We start from the raw sequence: 26,084 nt of genomic DNA, 5'->3' as shown, positions 1-26,084 counted from the left end.
CTCGTTCTAGAACGAACTCCTCCTAGAGATTTTTGAACAATGACTCCAAACTTTGGTTTTGTAAACTAAACACATGTCCAATCTTAAATTGCGAAGCTTTTAAGTTTTTACGGTTGTTTGTGACCGTGGCGGCGCGTCAAAATTTGAGGTTGTTTCGAAATCACGCCATGAAAAGAAAAATGGCCATTACTCAGCCATAAATAATCTAATCTGATCCAAATTTGTTGTGCATGATTGTAGTCTGACTTTGAACACCTCTGCAGTCGAAAAATCCGAAACAGGTGTAGCGCCACCTGTTGGCAACAGGAAATGACATGTTTTACTTGGAGCATCACTGCTCCAAGTAGGATGAGCCGACACACCTCAAAATGACGTCCACCTGTTGAAAAACCATTGAAGTTTACTCTGATAAAAAGCCATAACTTTCAATGCGGGGGTGTGGTCTTGACAGAGCGGCAAAGTTGGGCGTCTCGCCATGCACACAAATGTTGCTCTCATGTGCACATTCCTTGTCCAATCTCACTGAATTTCAATGGATATGATGAAACTTCCATTCTGAACCCATGGATATGACAACTTTGGACGAACTCTATAGCGCCACCTAGTTATTGCATGGGGCACATTCTGCCCTGTATTTTCTATGTGCTTTTTCCGATGTGCATGAAATTAAAACTGGAGATACTCAGAAGGCTCTTCTCTCATCATCTCAAGTTTCATGGCTGTACATCTGACGGTGCCTGCGTAAGGCACTGCCAAACAGGAAGTGGTCGATTCCGTTGCAGTCATATAATCAAGCTTTATAGGAAATCAGCCGTTTGTCTCAGGAAGCTGAGATTTCAGAATTAGATGCGTCCTACAAAGCTCCACGTTTGAAAAGCAGCACTATACGTAGGAGAAACATTTAACCACCTTAATCACCCTATTGTGCTAAAAGCAAATTTTTGGACATTTTGACTCAAGCAAATATTTTTATCATAACTTCTGTTTAGTTTATCAGCACCAAAATAAAAAATATTTACATTTATAAAATGAACTGGTCAACTCTAGGATTTTATTTATTCAATCTTACATCCTCAAGCTTTTCATCAGTCTCCCCTGCTGCAGGAGTGGAGTTAGCCCCCCCCCAACCCCCGGCTGTGTGCTCACATGTAAATTAGCCAGGAGTGACAGACAGAAAGTAGAACAGTTAGAAAGCCTAGTTCAACACTAAAATACAGCATTTTCCTTTGTTTTGTTTGTCTTTTATACATCCTTAGCACTAATCATTGCTTTTTTATTCATCCAAAATACAATTAACTTTATATTTTATCTATTTTTTTTTTTTTACAAACAAAACATATGAATGTGCTCCAAAACAAAACCCAGCCTCAGTACACTCCTACAGATGTAACATCAGACAGTAAATGTCTCTTTTATGCTTTTTTTTAATCAATGCTGCAACTTCTTTTCATTTCCTTTCAATACATCCAATAAAATTAAACTACAATGACAACAAACACAACATATAGCAAATGTCTCTAAGAAGATTGTGTATATACAATATGTACCACCTTTAAACACCAAATAAATAACAAATCTTTCTAATAAAATCACAAAAAATGGAACACAAAATGTAAAACCCAAATTAGAAATTGCAATTTTAAAAAGATACATTTTTCAGCAGCTTTTTTAAAATCAATCACATATTTTACTCTTCTGTGGATGAAACAAAGAAGTCCAGAATAATGTAGCCACTTCTCCAAAGTCTCTGTCACCTTCAGTTTTAAACAAAGTCTGTGAAAATCCACCATACATTGGTCACATGTATTCAGAGACCTGCTAAAAGTGCACAATTGTAAAAGCTCTTTTATATAGACAACTTTTTGTTTGCTTGGAGCTCTAAATATAAAAAAATGCTTTTCTATCACCTAGACACAGATGGAGAACCATATCAACTGGATTAGTAACAGGGAAACATGTTTAGGTTTAAACTTACATCAATAGACAACATGAAGCTGTTCATCACATTTTTGACCTAAACATGTAAACACATCCTTGGCTCTGCGGTTAGGAAATGGTAATTGGGAATCTCTTCATACCAGGAGCCAGCCTGAACATTGGAACATCACCACAGTGCCCATCCAGACTGGGACAGCAACGGGGTCCACTTCAGAGCCGTGAGCTGCTGTGTTTAACTCCAGCTGTCCCAGCAAGGGAGACAACTGCAGCAACATCCACTGACCAAGCCGGCAAGCCCTGGCAGAAAAGATCCCCACAAGAAAAACACTGGCTCAGGCAGGCTGGTCAATAAAAAAATATAGTTTTGCCAATGTCTTGCAGCTCGCAGATCAAGTGGTTTAGTTTTCCAGTAATGTCAGTCAAGAATACAAGTTCAGATTCACCATATTCATATTCACCATATTCAGCAGATATCTCCACCAATAGCACCTTAAAAATCCTGTTCTGTTTTGCTTTGCAGCTGAGGTTTTTTTTATGATTTTCACAATAGGAGTCATTATGTGTCCAGAGCCAGTCACTTCTGCACATAAGGCCTACTGGTGAATGAAGCAGCAGAAATGCAGACATTTTGGAAAGTCTGGGTCAGCTTTACAGCTTACAGTGAGTGATGAAACCTGTCTGCAGTCACTGCTACTGGCTTTTCTAATGGTACCTTTTTCTGCACAAAAACTCCTTCACCGTGTTATACATTTCAACTCCTCTTGTAGTTGTCTGTTAGGGCAGATGTGTCAGGAGTTCTTCTCTTGCGGAAACCAAAGGCTATGCTGTACTGTTGCCGTCCACAGACTCATCACACTGGACGTAAACCCTCTGCACTTTGCAAGATCCCGGTCCAGCTAATTGGCCAAGTTATCAGACATAGCTGACACTCATCTAGACATTGTAGTGGAAATTGAATAAGTTCTATTGTTCTCATTCTTAGGAACAGTGATAGCAATTATCATCATTGCTTGTTTCTTAATCTGATAAAAACCTTCTTCTACTTGATGAGAAATTGAGCAGGTCTAAACGAGGCTTAGATTTAAGAATTTTTTTCATGCTATATGCATAAGTCTTTGTCCTTTAAGGAAACAGATTACAGTCCCCCCCCCCCCCCCCCCCCCCCCCCCACAGGCTGCTGTCATATTAACATTATCTTGGAGCTCCAGAATGGACAAGAAAAAACAACGAGAATGGCTCGAGCAGGGCGTTGCTCACGGGGCGGTCGCTCGTGCCAGGCGATGGCACGTGCTCGGGCCCGCTAAATGCTACTTGTAGCTTTAATTGCTGTTTGATTCTGCCCTCCGTCACTTTTTAGTTGAATGTAATCATTTAAAACCCATTATCATTATGTTAATGAGCTTACAAGTAAAAGTTGAACACTAATAGCACTGAGTAATTAGGACAACATATTGTCCATTTGTAAAGGAAAGAAAAAATTCCAACATAAAAAAGGCCTCCTGATATGCACTCTAAAAAGAGTATTTGGGCTGTAGTTGGAAAGATTAACTTTTTTACAACAATCTAACTTAATTATTTAGTTTGGTGAAAATAAATCATTTTTTTGAGTTCATTCAACTTAAAAATAACACATAGTTGTCTGACATACAGTAGTTATTTTACTTTCAATCAACGTAATTCAATTAAGTTGGTGTAACTTTGGTGTGAAGCTGTCAACGCGTCATGACGTCATAACATCATAACGTAAGGGAGCGGAAGGAATTGTGGGATACAATTTTTTTTGCCTATCTGGGCAGATTGGGGTTTAAGTGTGAGTTTTTGTCCATGGGTTTTGTTGTCTAGCTGTTTTACTCTGTTTTAATTAGTAATTTAACCTGTTATGTTTTATTTCTTTCTGCACCATGAGTTAGAGTTTGGGAGAGGATGATGACCAACACCCTTGTGCGTCACTGTATGTCCCAATATTAAAGACAAAGTTCATGACATGTGAGCTCCTGCCTTGACATTGCTGGGTCACTCATGTCTTTGATATGGAAATCACAAGGTCCATTGGTTGAAACCTTAGAAAAATGTGTCAAGGTAACCTTTGTGCTATCTTAGGCACTTTAACATTGGGAGTTGGGTCATCGAAACCCACTAGACCAGGGGTGGCGAACAAGTTTGACACCAAGAGCCGTATTTTTTCATTGTGAGAGTCAAAGAGCCACACCACACACTGACCTGCCAAGACATACACACACAAACACGCAATTAAAGCCATATTTTATTTTCCATAACACACTCCTCTCCCTACAACACAACAGTATAGTAAGTGTAACCCCTAGGTGGTGCTGCTGTGTCTGACAGCTTTAAATAACTTCAAATGGAGTTACTCTAAGTCTAGGTTCAATGAGGAGATTGTTTAATGTCATAGCTTTTTAGACGACAACACTTTCATGAGCCTCGCCTTATGCTCTTCGAGTGTCTGGGAGAAGACAATAAGATCATCTAAAAACACCAGAACTTCGCATAGATGCAAGTCACTAACACATTTCTCCATAAGGCGTTGGAATGTGCTGGGTGCATTTGTGATGCCCTGTGGCATACGATTGAATTCATAAAAACCTAATGGGCATGTGAATGCGGTTTTTGGTTTGTCTTCCTCTGCCATTTCCACCTGGTAATAACCAGACTTCAAGTCCATCACTGAGAACCATTTAGCTCCGTTCAAGGCTGAAAAGGTCTCTTCAATGTTGGGAAGGGCATACGCATCTTTGATGGTACGAGTGTTAGGTTTTCTATAGTTGATGCACAGCCTAATTTGCCCATTCTTTTTCTTTACAACGACTACTGGTGATGCAAATGGACTCTCGGATTCTCTTATAATCCCTGCATCCAGCAGTTCTCGGAGATGCTGTCTAACAGCTTCTCGATCGCTGGGATGTATGGGCCTCGATCGCTCTTTGAAGGGTGTCTCATCCTGCAAACGGATATGATGCTTTACTGCAGAAGTGTGGCCAAAAGAAAGATCATTAGCTGCAAAAAACTTCAGGGATCGAGTTGAGTTTGTCTACAATGCATGGTTTCCACTCCTCAGGCACTGGGGACTCACTGAGGTTGAATGAATGTTTGCCAACTGATGTATGAGAATCAGCAAGCAGCGTAGAAGTTGAGGTCATTACACTCTGTACAGCAGATACTCTTCCAATGATACACTTTGAGGGCAGGGTAACATTGTGATCTGTGGTGTTACTTAAGACAACAGGAATCTTGCTTGAGGCTTTAGTGTTAATGTTAATTAGCGCGCACTGGAGAAACAACCCTCCAGGCAAAGATGAAGGCTCAGGGGGTTCAAGGACAAAAGAAGTGTGGGGATTTGATTTTCCCACTCCAACATCTCCAAAAAGGCACATTCTATGTCTAGCTGGAATAGTAATGGGCTTCTCCCCATGTAACTTCACCAGACAGGCCTTAGTTTCACTCTTATGCACCTGAACTACATGCTGGAGCAGAAGAGCAATGCTGTCTGACCTCTTAAGAAACTGGAACTTGTCATGACTAACCCCACATTGGTAGAGCTGTAACAAGACATTGGTGCCTACCAAAACTGGAATTCGGCTGTTAAAGTGACATTCTGGAACAATGAGTGCAAGAACAGATAACTGCTCTTTGGTGCCAGTTACACTCTCAGGAAAAGTTAGAAGGACTTCGACATAACCAAGATAAGGCACTGACTGTCCTCCAGCACCTTCAACCTCGAGAAGCTGGTGTATTGGCTGAATAGGTAGGGTTGACAAGTGCCTAGAGTGAAAAGTTTCTGAAATAGTTGTTACTTGGTAGCCGGTGTCAAGAATGGATTCACATGTTACGTCTCCTACAGTGACTTTAGAGGTACAGCGGGGACCTACAAGTCCAGGAGGCAGTTTAACATTCGGCTCATTGTTGTGTTCTGGGAAACATTCACTAAGAGTCATTGCTATGGGACTTATCTGATTTTGGTCTTCAGCTCCCGGTCGTCCCACGGCAGCAGCCTCTACCAGTTTAAAGATGTTATGTGGGCTGCATGTTGGGCCCAGAATTGATCTCTCTTGTCTCTGATCTCTGCATTCTTTCGTCGGACAAGGCCAGGATTGGCTTCAAAACTGCATTTTGCTGCAATGTGTCCATCTGCTCCACACTTAAAACAGAACCAAGGCCTAGGTGGAGTAGGTGTTTCAGCAACTGGGTTTCTGTTTAAAGCATGAGCAACTAAATGTTCACTTTGGATGGACAGTTCACCTTTCGTGAGGTTAACTTGAACCCTCTCTGGTTTCTGCTCCTTTCTCCCTTCTTGTGTTAGCTTTTCCACTTGTTTGCGGAGCTCTGCCACTTCCTTTTCGAGTTTTGAACTAATGTCATGTTTCTTTGCTGTGGCTGGTTCATTTTCAATTACTGGCATGCTTAAGACTGAATGCATGTGTGTTGCGGCCTTTGTGCTTCCCAGATGCTTCTTCATGCGATCGATTTTGGCTGCTCTTCGATCTTCTTCTGTCCTCAAAAGTAGCAATAATTCAGGGAATGATGGCAGATTTGCTTTTCTCAAGCTGGAGGCCAACTATTAGACTTTGGTCCCAGCAGCCCCTACAAAATTGCCGAAGCAAATATTTATCTGATTCAGTAGCTAAGACTCCCCCTCTAGATATGGCTTTAGTCAGAAGAGTTTGTAGACGGTTTAAGTAGATGGAAGGTTTTTCACCTGAATTTTGGTTGGAGCCTAAGAATGTAGCAAATAGCTCTTCACCATCTTCTACAACTCCAAATGCAGAATCAAGCTGACTGAGATAAGTCTGGGGAGCTGCATTTGTCCCAAGTGGCTTGACAATGTCAGCAGCTGGGCTAAGAAGGCTTTCCAAAATTCTTCGGACTTTTTGGAAGTCAGACAATGACAGATCGCTGAGAAGCAAGTCTACCTGGGTGCGCCAGGCATCGTAATCAACCTCGCCGTTTGGTTTTGGCACCCGCCCAGAGAAAGTTCTGATCCGGCTTTGGCTATAGCTGGAGGTTGATGAGTCATTTCGAATAAAGTGCTCCACAATGACCTTTTGAACGTAAGGGGGGTTCACAGTGGCTTCATCAAAAATGGGAGCATCTGTAGCAGCACTCAATGGAATATTGTGAACGCCTGGATTTTGTGGAATTTCCTTGGTGGCGTTAGACCGAACTGCACCTAGCACACGAGCCTCACCTTCTTTGCTTATGGTAGTAGCAAGCTGATCAGGAGAGTGAAGGTGAGTATCTGGACTTGAAGGAAGGACAAAATCAGGCTGGGCTTTTTGCCCTTCAGGCTGCAAAGCATCCCAAAAGCTAGTTTTACTAGTACCTGCAAGGGAGCTTAATTCAGCTAGACACCCCTGGGCCAACTCTCTTCCCAGCTCCTCTTGACATACTTCGCGAATGGTTTTGACATACCAAGTACCATCTGGATCATTAGGGCTCGGTTGATTGCCCAGTTGTGCAGGATCAAGTCTTGATACTGTTCGCTCCATAGCATACTCAATAAGAACTCTGCCTTAGGGCTGATCTGGGTCATCAGGGACTCTTACTATTTTCTTAATATCCCCATTGACTTTAAAATAAGCAGCAATGTCAGTGTCAGTATAAGCATCACTTATGCCTGTTACATACAGACAACTAGGCCCGTGCAAATCAAATTAATTACAAATGTTCATTTTGTAAACAACGTACAAGCAGTTATCAAAAACTGAGGTGGTGTCAAATATAAATGCTGCAACAATCTCCTGGCTAGCTCGCCACTTTATGTAACCCCTAGGTGGTGCTGCTGTGTCTGACAGCTCTAAATAACTTCAAATGGAGTTACTCTAAGTCTAAGTTCAATGAGGAGATTGTTTATTGTCATATATTCCAGTATTTAGCTAGGAATATTCCACCCCAAAGAAGTGGTATCATTTACAGTTGAACCAGAAAAAATAATACTTAGTTTTAGGTAATAAAATAACACAAAATAACAGTCAACAGAACTGAGTGAATTTCTTATATTTAACACTTCACAACAAAACAAGTGGCCACTGACATGAAAAGGAGGTTCAAATAAAATTGAGATCTCAAAAAGAAAACTTAAAATCTGAGTCCAACTTTCTCTGTTCTTTAGAATAAAATAAATAACCCTTTGAGTGCACTCAAAAAAATAAAGGTAACCCACTTAATGTCCAAACAGTAGATGAGATGAGATGAACCAAGGAGGTAAGAGGACGGAATGATGATGGAGTAGATGAGTTGACCGAAGGAAGGTCGGGGATCCAGATGTGCACAAAGGAAAAAAAACAGTCTACACAAATGTGCAGAAAATCATTGAATATTGTCCATATATATTGTCCTTTTAACATTACTTCAGTCATTTTCCTTTTTTTCAAGAATTTAACTCAATATACACACCAAAATGATATAACTTAACATGTATGCAAAAAACAAGTCAAAACTAGCTTACTGTGCATCTAGCCTGCAACACGTGGCCAACTGAGGAGACTCTGTGCATTAAACTTAACAGAACATTACAATACTGATCACATATTTCCATAGTTACCTCAACTGGTTTTTTTCTATAATATTTGGTTTGCAAATCACTGTTTTTTCAAATAAATCAATACACATCACCAGTGAATATAGCAGGTTTATCCGACATCAAATGCGATATTTCCACTCACCCAGGTAACGTATTTCTCCACAAAGTCATCAAAGTCCAACGTAGCTCTTTAACCAGATTTTTCTTCCTGGGTACACTAACTGTTGGAAGTGAGTTTTTTTCCAAAACTTAGAACAAATACAGTTTTAAAAACCCCAATTAATTTCAGTTTGTTTTTTTTCCCTCTTTACCTCGCTCAAGTCTTTTTTCCTCTGACGCTGTACTTTGAGAAAAGTTGAAAAGACGTCAAAGATAAAAACAATGACAGGATGATTACTCCTGGCAAATCCAAAAAAAACAACATGTTAAATGTGGACTGCCACCAGTGGCGAAACTGAAAATTACACTAAATAAAAGAGAAAAAATAACTAAGTAACTTAAGCAGGGTGACATAAGTATTGTACTTGTGTTTATTTCAAGGAAAGTGTCCACCCTCAATACACACATCAAATACAGCTTAGCCAGAGTTAACATAGAGATACCCTGGAGGTCAGATACCCCCTCCACACACAGGCACCTCTCTCTCATCTCATACACACGCACTCTCTCTCTCTCTCTCTCTCTCTCTCTCTCTATCTCACTCTCTCACTCTTTTCTCTGCCTCTCTCTGACACACACTACTACTCAGTGACGGGCGATGAGATAGATGCTGGTGAGGCACCGACTCGTCGGACGTCTGATTTATGATGGTAAAAACTGAATATTTCACTATTCATCCAACAGTATTTAACTGGTAATTCTTTGTATCTCAACATTCCTCTTTCAGTGACCCTCACACCAACAAATACACAAACATCTGGACAGAGCATCCTTCTGGGGGGTATTCCAGAAAGGTTATGCTAGCTCCCACGGTAAGTTTGAGGCTAAGGAAGTTGATAACTTCAGCTTTCAGTTCCAAAAATGGAGGTATGTTTCAGGGGATGTCAAGTTGCCATGGCAACTCATGCTCTGAACATAACCTGGTCTGGAGCAGGTTTAGTTGAAGTTTGTTTTCAGAGAGGTGGAGCAGCATGGCGTGACCATTTGAAGATGATTTAGTGGATGGAGAAGCTCAGATAATACTTTTTCCACCTTCATAGGGTGATAAGACCACATATGGATGTTGGAAAGAGAAACTTTTTTACTCTGGTCTAACTTAATTATTTGCTTCAGTTAAGATAAATCATTTTTTTGTTAAGTCAGTTTAAAAATAACACGTAGTTTTCAGACAGTTATTTTACATTCATTCAAATTAATTCTATTAAGTAGGTGTAACTTTGGTGCTGCTGTTAGAGCAGCACCGCAAGGGGTTCTGGGATACCATTCCCTTTGCCTGTCTGGACGGATTTGGGTTTAATTGTGGGTTTTTGACCAAATGAGTTTGGTTGTTTGGCTGTTTTACTGTGTTTTGCCGCGTTATTTTGTCCTACTATGCTTACGTCTCTACACCATGAGTGAGAGGGAAAGAGAGAATGATGAGTTTATATAGCACCTCTACTGTGTAAGACTGCAATGACAATGTTGGAAAATTCCTAAATCAATTTATATACTATAAACAGCACATGTTGTTCTGTTCTTTTCAATGTTATATACAAATGAGTATGTCTGCCGGCTCAAACTTAAACATATGAGAGTTTAAGAATTATTAATTAACATGGAAAAAAATCTTAATTGAATTGGAGTAATATGACATTTAGTTAGATAAATACGTAAATTTGAGTTGTATAAACAATTATTGAGTTTTATTGACGTAGGAAATTAGGTAAAATAAATTTAACTCATTTACTTGTTGCCAATAGAAGCAATTCATTTAAGTTGGCAAAATTGGATAAGTTATATATACTATATATATATATAAAAAAAACGCCCCTCTCACCCTCCGCGGGTGGTTTTCTCCTCCAAGCTCGGGTCCTCTACCAGAGGCCTGGGAGCTTGAGGGTCCTGCGCAGTATCTTAGCTGTTCCTAGCAATGCGCTTTTCTGGACTGAGAGGTCTGAGGTCTTTCCAGGTATCTGTTGTAGCCACTCCTCCAGCTTGGGGGTTACTGCCCCGAGTGCTCCAATTACCACAGGCACCACTGTCACCTTCACTTTCCAGGCTTTCTCCAGTTCTTCTCTGAGTCCCTGGTCTTTCTCCAGTTTCTCATGTTCCTTCTTCCTGATGTTCCCATCGCTTGGCACTGCCACATCAACCACAACGGCTTTCCTCTGTTCTTTATCCACCACTACAATGTCTGGTTGGTTCGCCATTACCATCCTATCAGTCTGGATCTGGAAGTCCCACAGGATCTTTGCCCTCTCATTCTCTACCACCTTCGGAGGTGTTTCCCATTTTGACATTGGGGTTTCCAGTTCATATTCTGCACACATGTTCCTGTATATTATTCCAGCCACTTGATGGCGCTCCATGTATGCTTTCCCTGCCAGCATCTTACACCCTGCAGTTATGTGCTGGATTGTTTCAGGCGCCTCTTTGCACAGCCTACACCTTGGGTCTTGTCTGGTGTGGTAGATCTGAGCCTCTATCGCTCTGGTGCTCAGGGCTTATTCCTGGGCTGCCAGGATGAGCGCTTCGGTGCTGTCCTGTAGGCCAGCCCTTTCTAGCCATTGGTAGGACTTCTTGATATCAGCCACTTCAGTTATGGTCCGGTGGTACATCCCATGCAGGGTTTGTCCTCCCATGAGGATCTGTCCTCCAGCACTGTATCCTCTGCTGTCCATTGCCTGAGACATTCACTGAGCACACTGTCATTTGGGGCCTTGAGCTTGATGTACTCATGGATCTTGGATGTTTCATCCTGGATAGTGGCTTCTACGCTCACTAGTCCTCGGCCTCCTTCCTTGCGGCTAGCATACAGTCTCAGGGTGCTGGATTTGGGATGGAACCCTCCATGCATGGTAAGGAGCTTTCGTGTCTTAACATCCGTGGTCTGTATCTCTTCCTTTGGCCATCTTATTATTCCTGCAGGGTATATATAGGGTATATATATATATATATATATATATATATATATATATATATATATATATATATATACATTGGGTGTGGGGGTGCGTGGTGGGGGGGTGGGGTGGTGGTCTGGCTTGGCTTGGGGGGGGTGGTCCCTTTGCTTGTGCTGGGGGGGGTTGGCGGGGGGCCCTGCTCGGGGGGGGGCCCCAGCGGCGCTGGATGGGCTGCCCATCTGCACCTGGGCTGGGATCGGCCCTTCCCTGGCTCTGGGACGGGACGGGACAACCCTCTCGGGGCCCCCGGTCGCTCTGGGTGTCATCCGCTTCGGCTGCGGGGTCTGGGGTGGGGTGGGGTGGGGGGCTTGTCGGCCCTGTCCTGTGGGGGGCGTTCTGGGGGGGAGGGGGGGCCATTATTGGTACGGGTCGGGGGGGCTAACGGGTTGGGGTCTCCGCTGAGGCAATCAGTGGTTGCCTCGGCCGGTTGGCCTCCTCGGTCCCGTCAAGGCCTGACCAGAGCTCCTCTAGGGCCGGCGTCTGGGGGTGGGGGCATGGGTTTGCTCCGGGGGGGGCGACGCTTTCTGTGTGGGGTGGGTGGTGCCGGGCCTGGGGTGTTGGCGCCTCCGGGGGTGGGGCCCCTGGACTGGGTGGCCCTGGCCCCTTTGCTGAGGGGGGGGGCTGGGGGACAGCTGTTTGACCACCGGGGGACAGTCTACCAGTTGTCCCCAACTTACCCCCTTCCTCATATAACCTCATATTAGGGTGAGGGGGTGGGGGTTCTAGCCTGCGATGCGCCTTGGGGGGGGGCTACTTGGCAGTGGCCCCCCTCCTATGGTTGCCGTATGGAGTGGGCCCCCCCTCTTTCGGTTTTATTTGCACCTTAGACATGTAGGGTCCTTGGTAGGGGGGGTGCTTGGACATCACTGCAAGCAAGCAGCAGATGTCGTCCTGGCACCCTACCCGCCAATTTTAACCGCACCTTAGACATTTAGGGCCCCTTGGTGGGGAGGGTGAGGGGACATCACTGTGAGTAATCAGGAGATGTCCCCTTAGTGCCCTATTCGCAAATTTTAACTGCACCCCCCTTAGTACACACACCCCTCCCCCTTCAATATATACATTCCAACATAAACACACACACATGCACACACACACCCTCTCAAACACACATACATGCACACACATTTTGCAAGGAAGGTGGGACCTGGGTCCATCTGTCCCCTACCCCTTCCTTGGTGGGGGCCGTGTCCCCTGGGTGCCGGCTCCCTGGGCCCGGCGGTGCTCTCTCCGCACGGTGGGGGGGTTCATATTACACCTGAGCCGGGGGTGTTCGTGTCCCTGGGGGGTGGGTCCTGGTCCTTGCCCCTGAGCGCTGGGCCCCGCCAAACTTCCAACAGTGGCCGAGCCTGGTCGGGCCATATTTATAACACCCCTTGTGGGCCACCCTTTTTTCCCAGGGGTTCCCCCCTCCTGGGCGGGAGCGGCGGGCCCCTGCCTTGCTCCTCCCTGGACCAACCGTGGGCCGGGTGGGTGGCTGCCTGGAGTGCGGAGCGGGTCTCCCTTGGGGGGTCCTGGCTCGTACCTGGGGTTGGGGCGGGGGGATGCCCGGAACTCCTGGGTGGTGGTGGGGTGCTCGCCTGGGGCTGTGGGCGTCCTTCTCCGGTGGGGCCCTGCGTTGGGCTCTTCCGGCGCGGCGGGGGGGCTGCTTTCCTGGCTGGGCTGGGGCGGCGCTCTCTTTCCCTCCGCGCCTCCCTGCTCTCTGGCTCTGTGGGCCTCGCGGCGGTCCTGCTGGCCCTGGCCTGGGTGGCGGTCTTGGTCGCCCGGGGGGCGGTTGTTCCCTGCCTGTTCCCGTGTGGCGTTGGGGGAATTCCGGCTGCCGCTGCTGCTGTGGCGGGGGTCTGGGTGTGGGGGTGGCTGGGCGTTCCTCCTCCTTCTTTTTACATTCCACCATCCATTTTAGAAGAACATAAACACTCACCTGAGCACAGGTGTTAGCTCACCTTTGCACTAATAGTTTGCATGATTGAATGAATGAAAGATTTCACACTAGTTGGTTTAAAGGCATAGGTATGCGTTCGTGAACACTATCTGTTTTGTGTACATGTTGACATGTGAACATTTTTTGCAGCTAGCAGGTGTGTTGATAACATTTGAGTGTGTGCGAACAGGCCCCGCCCTTTTTGTACCACATTTGAACCGTACCATAATGATAAACAACCAGTAAACCTGTCTGCTCTATGCTGCTTCATGGTCTTACCCCCCCCTTTCACTATCACCCCCCCCCCTCTAACATCCCTCTCTCTTCTTCCCTTCTTTCCTTTTCCGTCTGGTCCAACACCAAAGATTTTCAAACATGGTTGAAATGAATAAAGTTTGGCCTCAATTACAAAAGGGGTTTATTCAGTCATACCTTTGGTATTGTCTGAAGATTAATAACCCCTCTTGTTAAAGTAAAATATGTCCAACACAAGAGGCCCTCAGCTCTCATCTCCCTGCCTAGCTGTTGGACAGGACAAGTTAAAAAAACAAAAACAAAAAAAAAACGGCCAAATCAAATTTTCTCCGCAATTGGGTGTAAAACCGCAGAATCTGGCAACACTGCTGGTCCAGTCACTCTGCCCCCCATGGAGATGAAACGGAGCGGTGGGTACAACCAGCTGGAGGGAGGAGGATGACCTGAGGGAGCGGTTGGGAGTGGATAAGGTCAGAGAGATGTGGAGGGGCCGGGTTATGGAGGGCTTTGAAGGATTTTGTAGGGAATCCAATGAGACTCTTGTACCCAGTGGAGCAGCAGCAGGACGGGTGTGATGTGAAGAGGGGAGAGGGTTTGTGTTGTGATCCGAACAGTTTGGAGCAGCTGACATTTGGGAACAGTTTATGGGCCTGGTTGGTTGTTTTGTTCAGTTTGTGTTGTGTTGGAGGACCTACAGTGCTGGGGGGCATTCCAGAAAGCAGGTTATGCTAGCTCCCACAGTAAATTTGAGGCTAAGGAAGTTGATAACCTCAGCTTTCTGTTCCAGAAATGGAGGTATGTTTCAGGGTATGTCTAGTTGCCATGGCAACTCATGCTCTGGTGTGGAGCAGGTTTAGTTGAAGGTTAGTTTGTTTACAGAGAGGTGAAGCAGCATGGCGTGTCCATTTGAAGATGATTTAGTGGATGAAGAAGCTCAGATAATACTTTTTCCACCGTCATAGGGTGATAAGACCACGTATGGATGTTGGAAAGATAAACTTTTTTACTTTGATCTAACTTAATTATTTGCTTCAGTTAAGATAAATCTTTTTTTTGTTAAGTTAGCTTAAAAATAACTCGTAGTTTTAGACAGTTATTTTACTTTCATTCAAATTAATTCAATTAAGTAGATGTAACTTTGGTGCTGCTGTTAGATTGGTACCACAAGGGATTGTGGGATATACCATTCCCTTTGCCTGTCTGGACGGATTTGGGTTTAAGTGTGTTTTTTTGACCAAATGAGTATAGCTGTTTAGCTGTTTTACAGTGTTTTGCCGTGTTTTGCCGAGTTATTTTGTCCTACTTTGCTCAAGTCTCTGCACCATGAGTGAGAGGGAAGGAGAGGATGATGAGTTATATATATATATATATATATATACATCACAATGTAATTAGAAATAAGATCAGAAACTCGTGCGTTTAAGTTGTCCGTTCTTTTTCTCCAAGCAGAATCTCTTTCTTTTGCTGATGATGCAGCAGTATTATTTTTTTGATGGACGTATAATCTTCATACACCGTCATTGAAATCTCAGACTCTGTCTCACTGAAGTATAGCGCTCTCTTTTTTTTTTACCACGCGTTTTCATGGTGACTCCATAAATCGGCGATCCATTGAGAATGTCTTTATGTACACGCCGTGCACGTGCATTAACCCAGGGTTACCAAGTCCAGCGTAATTACACCAACTCATATCCGGTCTTTTGGAACCGACATGCCCAGAGTAAGCAAGTTCAGGCGGATTTCAGCCAGAGTTCAGGCTTAAAGTCAGACTAGTTTAAACATGCTTCCTGGAATACCCCCCAGCTCTGCTTACAGACTGCAGGTTGGTGGTTGTTGAAAACATGAGTCTAGACTGCATTGATTTTGCTCAGATGTTATTCTGTGTGGGTTCTTGAACCTAGTTTTGTGTTCATGATCATGGTATGTGTTTAAATATGTGAGATACAGAAAAACATCGCTGAAGACCTGTTTGCCAAATCCATGGACTGCCTGTTTTAGGCAAAGGCTAACATGGCGATCTCAGTAATCAAAGGGAAGCCCTCAAAGGATTTTCCATGTTCAACAGCAGCTCAAATGTTTCATGCAGTGACAGAGGAAAGAATGGGTACTATAATGAAAAGATCAAAAAAGACATGGAGCACTTAGACTTATCAGCAATCAGATGATCCAATAATATTTAACAGCATGCACACACACATTGCTCCAGAATAAAAGTAATGCAGACTAATTTTCTAGCTATTTTGTTCACTTTGGAGTCCCCTAGAGTGTCAGAACTATCTGCATGAGATGTGTGACGTTCCTAACTGAACATTTCCAGTCATTGTACAAATGGCACCACTTGAAATGAAATTATTTTCATGCAGCATTCACTCTATGCTCCATTTAACACAATTGACTCCCTGGTTGCCATGGGAATGAAGACAGATAAAATCGTGGTGTGACTCTATAAACCCTCCCTCCAGAACTGTGGTTCAGTCTGACCAACTGAACCACTTCAACGTACAATTTGTTGAACAAATTTTACCTATTAATTTTAAAGTAGTGTTACTACAACAAGACAGTCTTTCAACAATCCAGAACTTTGACAACCAAACCTGCCACCAAAGGAAAAACTTAATTATTTGTTAAGATCAATTTGAAAAGATCCTCATTCTACACTTTACCATTAAAGTTTATTGCAGCAAAATACTGACTGAATGTTTTATGTTTTAGGTCTTAGGGTTAGGGTTAGGGTTAGGGTCCGACTAGGAGACTGTGTATCTGGGACATTGATGAGCAACACCGGAGCACCACAGGGAACTGTACTATTGCCTTTTCTATTCACACTCTACACTGCTGACTTTAATTATGCATCTGCAGCTTGTCATGTCCAGACGTATTCGGACCACACTGCTATTGTGGCATGTGTAAAGGGAGGGGATGAGAGTGAGTACAGGGAGCTCATCACCAGATTCACCTCCAGGGGACAATGGTCTTGTGCTGAACACATCAAAGACCAAGGAGATGATTATTGACTTTAGTAGGAAGCCCTCCCACCAACCAGTGATCATCGATGGTGGGGGAATCGAGGTGGTTGACTCCTACAAGTACTTGGGTGTGCACCTTGACCACAAACTGGACTGGTCGGAGCAGGCTCATGCTCTGTATAAGAAAGGGCAGAGTAGGCTGTTCTTCCTGAGAAAGCTGAGGTCCTTTGACTTATGTACTGACATGTTGCTCCTCTTTTATCAGTCGGTTGTGGCGAGTGCTGTCTTCTATGGGGTTGTATGTTGGGGTGGCCGTATGACCACAAGGGATTGCATTCGATTGAACAGACTGATTAAGAGATGTGCATCTGTGATCGGGAGGAGGGTGGACTCTCTGGGATCTGTGCTGCAGAAGAGGATGAGGGCTTTGACTCAGAGCATCCTGGACAATCCCAGACATCCCTTGCACAACACGATGTCTGGTCAGAAGAGCTCACAGAGTAATAGGCTCCTTTCACTGCGCTGCAGGACAGAGCGCTTTAAGAACTCATTTGTCCCTACAGCTATCAGGCTGTTTAATGAACCTGCCTGATATGAACTGATATTATTTTGTGAACTGTCTTTTTGCTGTTGTTTGTTGTGTGTTTTGCTACCGGACACCTGAATTTCTCCTTTGGGAGATTAATAAAGTTTATATCTATCTATATCTATCTATCTTAAACTCCAGTTATTGAGGGCCCACCTCCTACATGTTTTCAACTAGACTGCCATTGAAGCTGGTAATTGGCTAAACTCACCTGATCTAGGTAATTTCTTGAAACCAGCAGGAGACCGGCCCTCATGACCTGGGGCCTCATTTATAAACGTTGCGTACGCACAAAAGAAGGCGTACGCCACTCTCTACGCAATAATTGATATTTATAAAAAGCAAACTTGACGGGAAAATGTGCGGTCCTTCACGCAAGCTCTGACCCAGGCGTACGCACAAAAACGGGTGAAATGAGAAACGGCGACACCGTCGGCAGATGGAAGAAACACGTGAAAGTGAAAATGACAATACTGCCTCTCAGAAATAACATGAAGACTTCACAAAGCAAGTCTTACAATTAACAGCCTACATGAACACCCGTTTGATCGATCAGCAGTGAAACAAACAAAAAAATCAAACGAAAATTACAACAGAAATCCAAATGAACACTTATTTGCAGAAAGAAAAGTGAAAAATGTTCTGCGATATTGGCATGTTGTGCAATTCATCCTCATAAATAATATAGTTAACAGAACGAAATAATGTACAAAACTGATATTCTCGTTAATGTGTCCGTCTGGCGGAGCAGATCTAGGTGCAGACAGAGAGAGATGGATAGATAGAGAGAGATGCATTAATTGTCCACTGGGGAAATTTGTTTTCATAGTAAAACATTTCTTCATAAGCTATGGAATTATGGTTTTCATGCATATGCCTTTAGTTTGTTTTATTTTTGATAAAACCATGTATGGCGTATGTCTCAACCATTCAGAAAGCAACAAGAAATTACATTTGCGCTGATCAATTTCCCTTTTCCACGTCGATTATTACCGACATCTGTAGCTTGTCAGATGTAATTAAATGGAGGGAAATAAAATGCCCCATCACAATGCGTAATGACGCACAATGGCTGATCTTGCGCTCTTAGAAGATGTGGCAAATGGAAGAATTCGGAGTGAACGCATCTGTTGGAGCTTTTGGGGGTGTGTCACCCGGTGCACCTGGCGTGTCGGTGTCCCCCTGCGCCTCAGTCACCACTCCACTTAAAAGGGATTCCCCAATAATAGCCGCCAGTCTCTCATCAAGAGGGGTCAGCTCCGGTGCCAGTCCCCCCCCCCCCCGTGGCAGACACACTCTGGCGATGCATCGCCAGACGTTTTTTCGCCTCGACTTTGATGTCCGACCATTTCTTTTTTATTTCGGCCACGGTCCGAGGTTGTGAGGCTACAGCATTTGGCGTCTGCCGCCGTCTGCCGCTCACGTGGCTTTTTGGCATTAGTAATGCCCACACTGTGCCCTCCAAACAACACTTTTCTCCTCTTTTCCACTTCGCCAACGATAACTTCTACTTCACATTGAGTGAAGTTACGTTTTTTTGATTTCCTGTCTGTGTTTGCCATGGTTTCCCAATCAATGAATATTCATTTGTGGGCGTTTCACGGACTATTTATGGGCAACTATGGGCGTGTCATGAGGCCGCAAAAGCTGCGCAGCATTTAGAATTGGTTGTGATTTATTAAGGGAAAGATGCGTAGGATGTGCGTGCGCACGGTTTTATAAATCCGAATATTTCTGTGCGTACGCATGTCCTATGTTTCATCCGTACGCCACTTCTGACGCAAATCCTACGCAAAGTTTTATAAATGAGGCCCCAGGAGTCTGAGACCCCTGTTTTAAAGGAAAACTCCATTTCTTCAATGTTCGTTAAAATGACAGCATCCTTAAGTAAGTAGAAACCATTTAACAGAGCACATTTAACATTCACCCTTAACCCTTGTGCTATCTTAGATGACCCCCCCCTTCCATTGACGTGTTCTCCCTACCATGACAAAGGTGGATAAAGGTGGAAAGATTTCATGTAATCCATGGACACCAGTGAAGATCACAAATCATTGAAGAAAAAAGGTTCAGAGCACTGTCTAGTGGGTCTAGATGACCCAACTCCCAATGGTAAAGTGCCTAGGACAGCACAAGAGTTACACATGTGCTTAATTAAATACAGTGATCTTTAACTAAAGTCAAGTGGAGTTCGATTTATTTGTTATGGTGCCTGTCAGTCTCCTCCCCCTCCCCCTACTGCTCTGCTCCTGACTCCACTGGGACCAATTCACCTCATCACCTGCTCTGCTCTTAAGGAGATCCAGACCCATTAGCCAACGCCAGTTCGTTACCCTCTATGGTGACTCTACCTGGTCTCAAGTCTAGTTCATGTTTTCTTGTTTAAGTCTGGCCTTGTGCTTAACCTGCCTCTCTCTGTCTCAGGATTCCAGCCTCCAAGAGTCCCCAGTGTTGATGTCAGCTCAAGTTCTCCAGCAGTCCGGTGGAACCCTCAAGCTTTGCCAAGCCGCGCTTTTACCTCCAGCCACGCCACAAGCCGCTTTCCTCTCCAGCTGCCCACCAAGTCACACCAACTTTCCTGGAAGGAAAATAAAACCCATTTCTTACCTTTCACCTATCTTTGTCCTCTCTCTGGATTTCAGCGTCTGGGTCTGTCAATCCTTCAAGTCATGTCATTATTGCGTGAAAAAGAGCGGGAAGAAATGAATTTATATAATCCCATCCTGACTTAGTTAATTAATTTTATAGTTTTACAAATAGTTTTTTTAATCCGGTTCTGATCCAATTGAATCTTTTCATCCTTTCATGACATCCACTGAGTTTTTCACAATATCTCTAACTTATTTTGAGGAGTGTGAATTAAATCTACCCCTGACCCTTATCAAATCAAGATATTTAGTCATAAATAAAAAAAGATAAAGAAATACATACATACACAATATATTACCAAAAGTATTGGCTCAGCCATCTAAAAGATCAGAATCAGGTGTAATAACCACTCGGCCTGGCCACAGGTGTCTAAAATGATCACTCAGGCATGCAAACTGTTTTTACAAACCTTTGTGAAACAATGGGTCACTCTCAGCAGATCAGTGGATTCCAGTGTGGAACTGTCATAGGACGCCACCTGTGCAACAAATCCAGTGGTGAAGTTTCCTCTCTAATAAATCTTCCAGTCAGCTGTCAGCTCTATCAGAAAGACATGGAAGAATTTGGGAACAAAAACAACTCAGCCATCAAGTGGTAGACCACATAAACTGATGAAGAGGAGTCAGAGGATGCTGAAGGACATAGTGCAAAGAGGTCACCAACCTTCTGCACAGTCAGTTGCTACAGAGCTCCAAACGTCATGTGACCTTCAGATTAGCCCAAGTCCGGCATGCAGAGAGTTTCAGGGAATGGATTTCCATGACCGAGCAGCTGCATCCAAGCCATGCATAACCAAGTGCAATGCAAAGCGTTGATACAGTGTAACGCACTCCACCACTGGACTCTAGAGCAGTGGAGACGCCTTCTCTGGAGTGATGAATCACACTGTTAAATCTGGAAATCTGATAGACGAGTCTGGGTTTGGAGGTTGCCAGGCCAACGGTACATTTGGGACTGCATTGTGCTGAGTGTGAAATTTGGAGGAGGAGGAATTATGGTGTGGGCTTGTTTTTCAGGACTTGGCCTCGTTAGTTCCAGTGAAAGGAACTCTGAATGCTTCAGGATACCAGAACATTTTGGACAATTCCATGCAGCCATCCTTGTGGGAACAGTTTGTAGCGGCCCCTTCCTCTTCCATCATGACTGTGCATCAGAGCACAAAGCAAGGTCCATGAAGACATGGAGGACAGAGTCTGGTGTGGATGAACTGGACTTTCCTGAACTGAACCCCATAGAACACCTTTAGGATGAATTCAAACAGAGACTGAAATCCAGGCCTTCTCCACCAACATCAGTGTGTGACCTCACCAATGACCTTTTGGAAGAATGGTCAGAAATTCCTAGAAAAAACTCATAAACCTTGTGGACAGCCTTCCCAGAATAGATGTATGTAGAGAGAGTGTGTTTGGACTGACCTTAAGGTCTGGATGAAAAGATGAAGTCCTGAATGAGGGAAAATCCAGTTTCCTGACCTCAGGTGGTTACTCCCTCTGGTTCAGCTTTCACGTTCGATCCCAGAACAACATCCCAGTCTTGTTTTTTCCATCTTCTGGAACTGTATCGATCACTTCCTGCTTTAGTGATGCTACTGAACATACAGGCGAAGAGCCCAGACAGTCGCTCCTGTTTTTGACATCCTTTCCTTATTTGGTCATGTTTCCTGCCTCTGCCTGTTGCTGCCTGCCTCATTTCTTGCACACACTGTCCAGCAGAGAAGTTCCTGTTTTCCACCCACAGATTGCTATGTTTTATCCAGCCTTACAGCCGGAAGGTCCAACTGACCGTGGTTTGGTCTTGTTTATAGCTCTCCGTTCTGACTTTGTGTTTGTCTGAAAGGAAAAGGACAAACCGTGTCCTTAATGCAGCGAGGACACGGTTTGTGCTACAGATAGATGCTCTGTATCTGACCAGATGCATTTAATTCCACACACAGAAAACCCATGCCTGCTTATTATTTAGACTTTTCTGTTCTAATGCTGCTTTCCCTTCAGTCTTCAGAGCCCTGCAGTCCACCTCCACCCCATGCCCCCGTTCTTTTCTTACTGCACTGCAAAATGATCTTCTGTTATTTCAGTCTAATCAGACATTTCCCATTTATTTAACCCTTGTGCTATCTTAAATGACCCCCACCCTTACATTGAATGTTCTACCCACCATGACAAAGGTGGATAAAGATGGAAAGATTTCATGTAATCCATGGACACCAGTGAAGATCACAAATCACTGAAGAAAAAAGGTTCAGAGCACTGTCTAGTGGGTCTAGATGACCCAACTTCCAGCATTAAAGTGCCTAGGATAGCACAAGGTTTAACTCTGGATCAGTTTTACAACTCTGGGAGGATAACAGGAAGCTCAACTGGGTCTCCCTTTTTCTTTGTTGTAGCTGGAGTTGGTGTAGCCACAGTATGCTAATGCTAACACTGACATCTCACTGGACATGTTGAGGTAGTTTATCATGCTTCAAAATGACCAAAAGCCTTGAGCATCGCAGCAATGAAACCTTTGCTTTGAAGTGATGGAGTCTGATGATGTGAACGATCTGAACACATTCAGACCAAGTGACAACTTTAAAAATACAAACCAAACAGATAAAAGATGATATTAATAACCTGATAGTTATTATTGTGCCAGTACCTTTAGCCTTTAATGAACTGTAGAATAGATTTTCATAATACTTCTGAATTAAAATAGAAGTGGAATCCAATTGATTTATTGCGCTGTAGAGCATTTTCCATCCAGTAAAGAGGTATAGAGTACACTTACTGTAGGTTATTCAGGTCACAAACAGTGTAGTTTATATTTTAATAAGGAGAAAATCTGGACATGTAGATGAGTGCGTTTTATTTCATCTCTATACAGGATGATCAATAGAGTCAACAGAGGAAGCTTCTTGACAAGCTGAGGATCAGGCACAGAATTGATGGGCTGGAAGAGGCAGAGAAGACTTTGGAGCTACGCTGCAGCCCAAAGCCAGTAAGAAAGGAGGACCGAACCACCTTCTTTATTGAATTATAGCAAATAAAGGCTGAAGACCATACAAGGAAGAACAAGGACTGGAGTCAGAACAGACCCAAGTGGTACGGTGAATATTACGAGTCAGGTCATATACCATTTCTGTATGTTGCCATTTTTGTCATATCTTTGCACTCAAGAGGGTCACAAAACAGTCGTGCACAGAGTGAGCATGACTCATGATTAATGTTTTTATCCAAGCGTGTTTTCCTGACAAACCTGCACAGAAACCCAGGCTGCCACTGAGCAAAGGAGGACAGAAAGACGTCACTTTGGTCGGAACTTCAGTCCCCTGAGACTGTGCATGTGTCAGGCTGCAGCCGCCGTTCACATTCACACAATCTCTGCGTGAAGCTGAAGATGTTTCCGAGCACATTCCAAGTTTTAGAAGATTTGGTGTAAAAATGTGTGACATCAAAAGATTCATTTGATCAATCAGGTTTCAGACCATTCAGGTAAGAAATCCTTCCCCACTCACAAGAGAAACTGATCACACTGTATGTTCAGGAAGGGTTCACATCACGGAGAAATTTGGAATATTCTCCAACAGGCAGTCATGACTTCTGCAGTCTCCCTGGAGATCAGCTCTCCATCTTTGCTTCTGTCCGTTTCCTGTCACGATCACTGTGTTTCTCCTTTGATTTGTCTTTAAGTCAACTCTTTTCCCTTTCGTCTCGCTGTGAAATAAAGAGGCTGGGGTCTGTGTGATTTACAGTCCAGATGCCCCAGAGATGGACTGATGATGCTGGGGATGTGTGGGCGTTGTTAAAACCTCCTAAAGCGGGGAGGCGGTGGGGTAGTTAATGCAGCAGGCCTCTAAACCTTCCCATTGGTCCACTGATGGAAGCTACACCAATGACACGTCCGGGCTCTGCAAATAAAAGCAGGTACGAGGAGCCGCAGGAAGAGCGAGAGGTGGTCTGAGAAGAGGAAGTTGGTGAACGATAGATGCACCTCTGAGACTAAATCCATCTGGAAGTTTCTGCCCAACTCCTGAGGTACCAACTCTGAACTTTCTGTTTGAACTTTTCAGTCTGATTCAAGCTCAATTTTTGGTTCTTTTTCTTTCAGTTTGAGAGGAAGCCTGCTTGCCCTTACGCAGCGCAGCACTCTGCGCGCAGTGGAGGCTGTTTTGTTAAAGCGCCTGCTTCTTGTCGGATAGAACAGATCGAATCGAGTTTATAAAAAGGTTTAGACGCTGCAGCCCCCGCTGTCCGCTAAGCCTCTAACTGTCCGGCCTTCCCCCCGCAGGATCACGGGGCCCGCTGTTAAACTTGACTGTGTGCGTCAGGGATGGATCGGGTGAAGATGGAGTGGTATGTCCTGGTGCTGATGCTGAGTCTGCCGCCCTCCATCCACGCGGACTGCTCGTCTCTGTGTCAGAGATGCGCGGAGCAGATGCTTCGCTCCGACGCCGCCTTCGGCAGCCTGGTAAGAACTGAGGAGCAGACTCCAACCACCTGTGGTACAGGTGCAGAGCTCTGATGTGTGATTGCGCAAAGAAGAAATCATTTGTACTTGTTGCGCATGGAAATATAAATGGATGTGCACGTGTGACACCGTTGAGTTTAGGGGTTACAATCAGCTTAATAAAAAAAAGAAAATAAATCTTAGAATTTGGGGGTTTCTGCGCAGAAGGAAGCAGACTTAATCTTTCACTTTAGGGGCATTTCTGGTGTAAAGGCAGGGAGCGCAAAGTAGACAAAGAACACACAGACAGCACAGAAGCGTCAGTTCTCATGCGTGTGTGTGTGTCTGTCTCGAACAGTCCTGCAGTGAGGAGTGCGACACGGACAGCTGCGAGCCCACGCCGCGGCTGGCGGACTTCACCCAGGACGTGGCTGCGGAGGCGGAGGAGAGCCAGCAGGCGGACCTGGTCAAGCGCTACGGCGGCTTCATCAAGCGGATCGACAAGAACAAGATCCTCAAGTCGTCTCCATGGCGCGACAACTACATCCAGAAAGCGGCCACGCTGCCCAGAAAGTACGAGGACTGGCTAAAGCGGCTGGACGCCAGAGACGCGGACGCGCCCCAGTACGCGGACGACTCCGCGGAGGAGGAGCGACTCCTGCACAGCTCTGTGAAACGTTACGGCGGCTTTTTACGCAAGTTCGGTCCCAAATCAAAGCGGAGTAGTTCCGCGGAGCAGGAGAGCCAGGAGCCCGAGGAGCTCCAGAAGCGCTACGGCGGCTTCATGCGGAGGGTCCGGCCCAAGCTGAACAACCTGAAGTGGGACAAGAGGTACGGGGGCTTTCTGCGCCGCCACTTCAAGATCTCCGTGCGCTCGTTGGAGGAGCCCGTTTACTCCTACGATGAGCCTAGTCTGCAGACGAACTGAACACTCGCAGAACTTGCGCCGGCTGACTGGAAATGTCCGTTTGTTGGAGGAGTTTGTGCGCGCCTGACCCGCTCCAGCGTAAACCATCTGCACCTCATCCTTACGTCCCGTTAACCAGAATCGACCCGTTCGCGGTTGTCCGGTAGAAATGTTGCTTTGACCTTTTTTAGTACGGACTGGAAGCAGCACTTTAGAACCCCGACGCGTCTCATCCAAGCGGGCTGTTTCATGCTTTGTCAATTGTACATATGGAGTTTTTGGTTGACAAAATAAATTATTTTTGAGTTGCTTTTTTGAGTTGCATTTCTTTCTGAGTCAGAGGCGTAAAAACGGAAACGCGGCAGGAATTGAAGGGAGTTTGAGAACAGGACTGGCCCAGAATAATCCGAAACAGTCAGTTGAAATCCGTGCTGATGTCCGTTTAATCCCATTCAAGCGGACACGACTTCACTGACTAGACCAGAGGTGGGCACTGAGGGCCGCATTCCTGCATGTTTTCCAGCATACCCTGCTCTGGCATGTTCTAATTGGCTGGACACACCTGAACCAGGTAATCAGCCATGAGTAGGGCAAGACTATCTGGAAATCATGCAGACACACCGGCCCTCGAGGCCTGGAATTGCCCACCCCTGGACTAGACCAAACAAAAGAGGGGGCAGCTTCAGCTCAACATGTGGACTTTGGTTGGAGCAAAGGGAAAGCCTGATGCGCCCTCTTGTGGAAGCCCAAAGGTCTGCTGCGCTTCCAGGAAGGGTTTGCTGTTCTAACCTCAGATTATGA

At 44.8% G+C, this 26,084-nt stretch overlaps 2 protein-coding genes across 2 annotated transcripts in view; both read left to right on the top strand.

The window, feature by feature from the left end:
* Nucleotides 1–19,918, top strand: part of LOC110014714 — a 50,882-nt gene extending 30,964 nt beyond the window's left edge. The window contains exon 2 of the mRNA XM_020701635.2: nucleotides 19,730–19,918. The gene's annotated coding sequence lies outside the window, so the exon portion shown is untranslated. The remainder of the gene's footprint in view (nucleotides 1–19,729) is intronic.
* Nucleotides 19,919–23,076: 3,158 nt separating this feature from the next.
* Nucleotides 23,077–25,595, top strand: pdyn (prodynorphin). The gene is made up of 3 exons (XM_004086339.4): nucleotides 23,077–23,964; nucleotides 24,218–24,397; nucleotides 24,735–25,595. Exons 2-3 carry the CDS (start codon nucleotides 24,260–24,262, stop codon nucleotides 25,302–25,304), a joined length of 708 nt encoding a protein of 235 aa, XP_004086387.1. The 5' UTR covers nucleotides 23,077–23,964; nucleotides 24,218–24,259; the 3' UTR covers nucleotides 25,305–25,595.
* The last annotated feature ends 489 nt before the right edge of the window (nucleotides 25,596–26,084 follow it).

Source organism: Oryzias latipes, chromosome 7 (assembly GCF_002234675.1).
Source record: "Oryzias latipes chromosome 7, ASM223467v1".
Classification (NCBI taxonomy): domain Eukaryota; kingdom Metazoa; phylum Chordata; class Actinopteri; order Beloniformes; family Adrianichthyidae; genus Oryzias; species Oryzias latipes.
Note: the sequence above shows the minus strand (reverse complement) of the source record. Positions and strands in the feature narration are given on the sequence as shown.

Coding starts and splice junctions, on each gene's coding strand:
- pdyn (XM_004086339.4), top strand. CDS start 24,260: ATGGATCGGGTGAAGATGGAGTGGTATGTCCTGGTGCTGATGCTGAGT. Junction 24,398..24,734: donor ACGCCGCCTTCGGCAGCCTG/GTAAGAACTGAG, acceptor TGTCTCGAACAG/TCCTGCAGTGAGGAGTGCGA.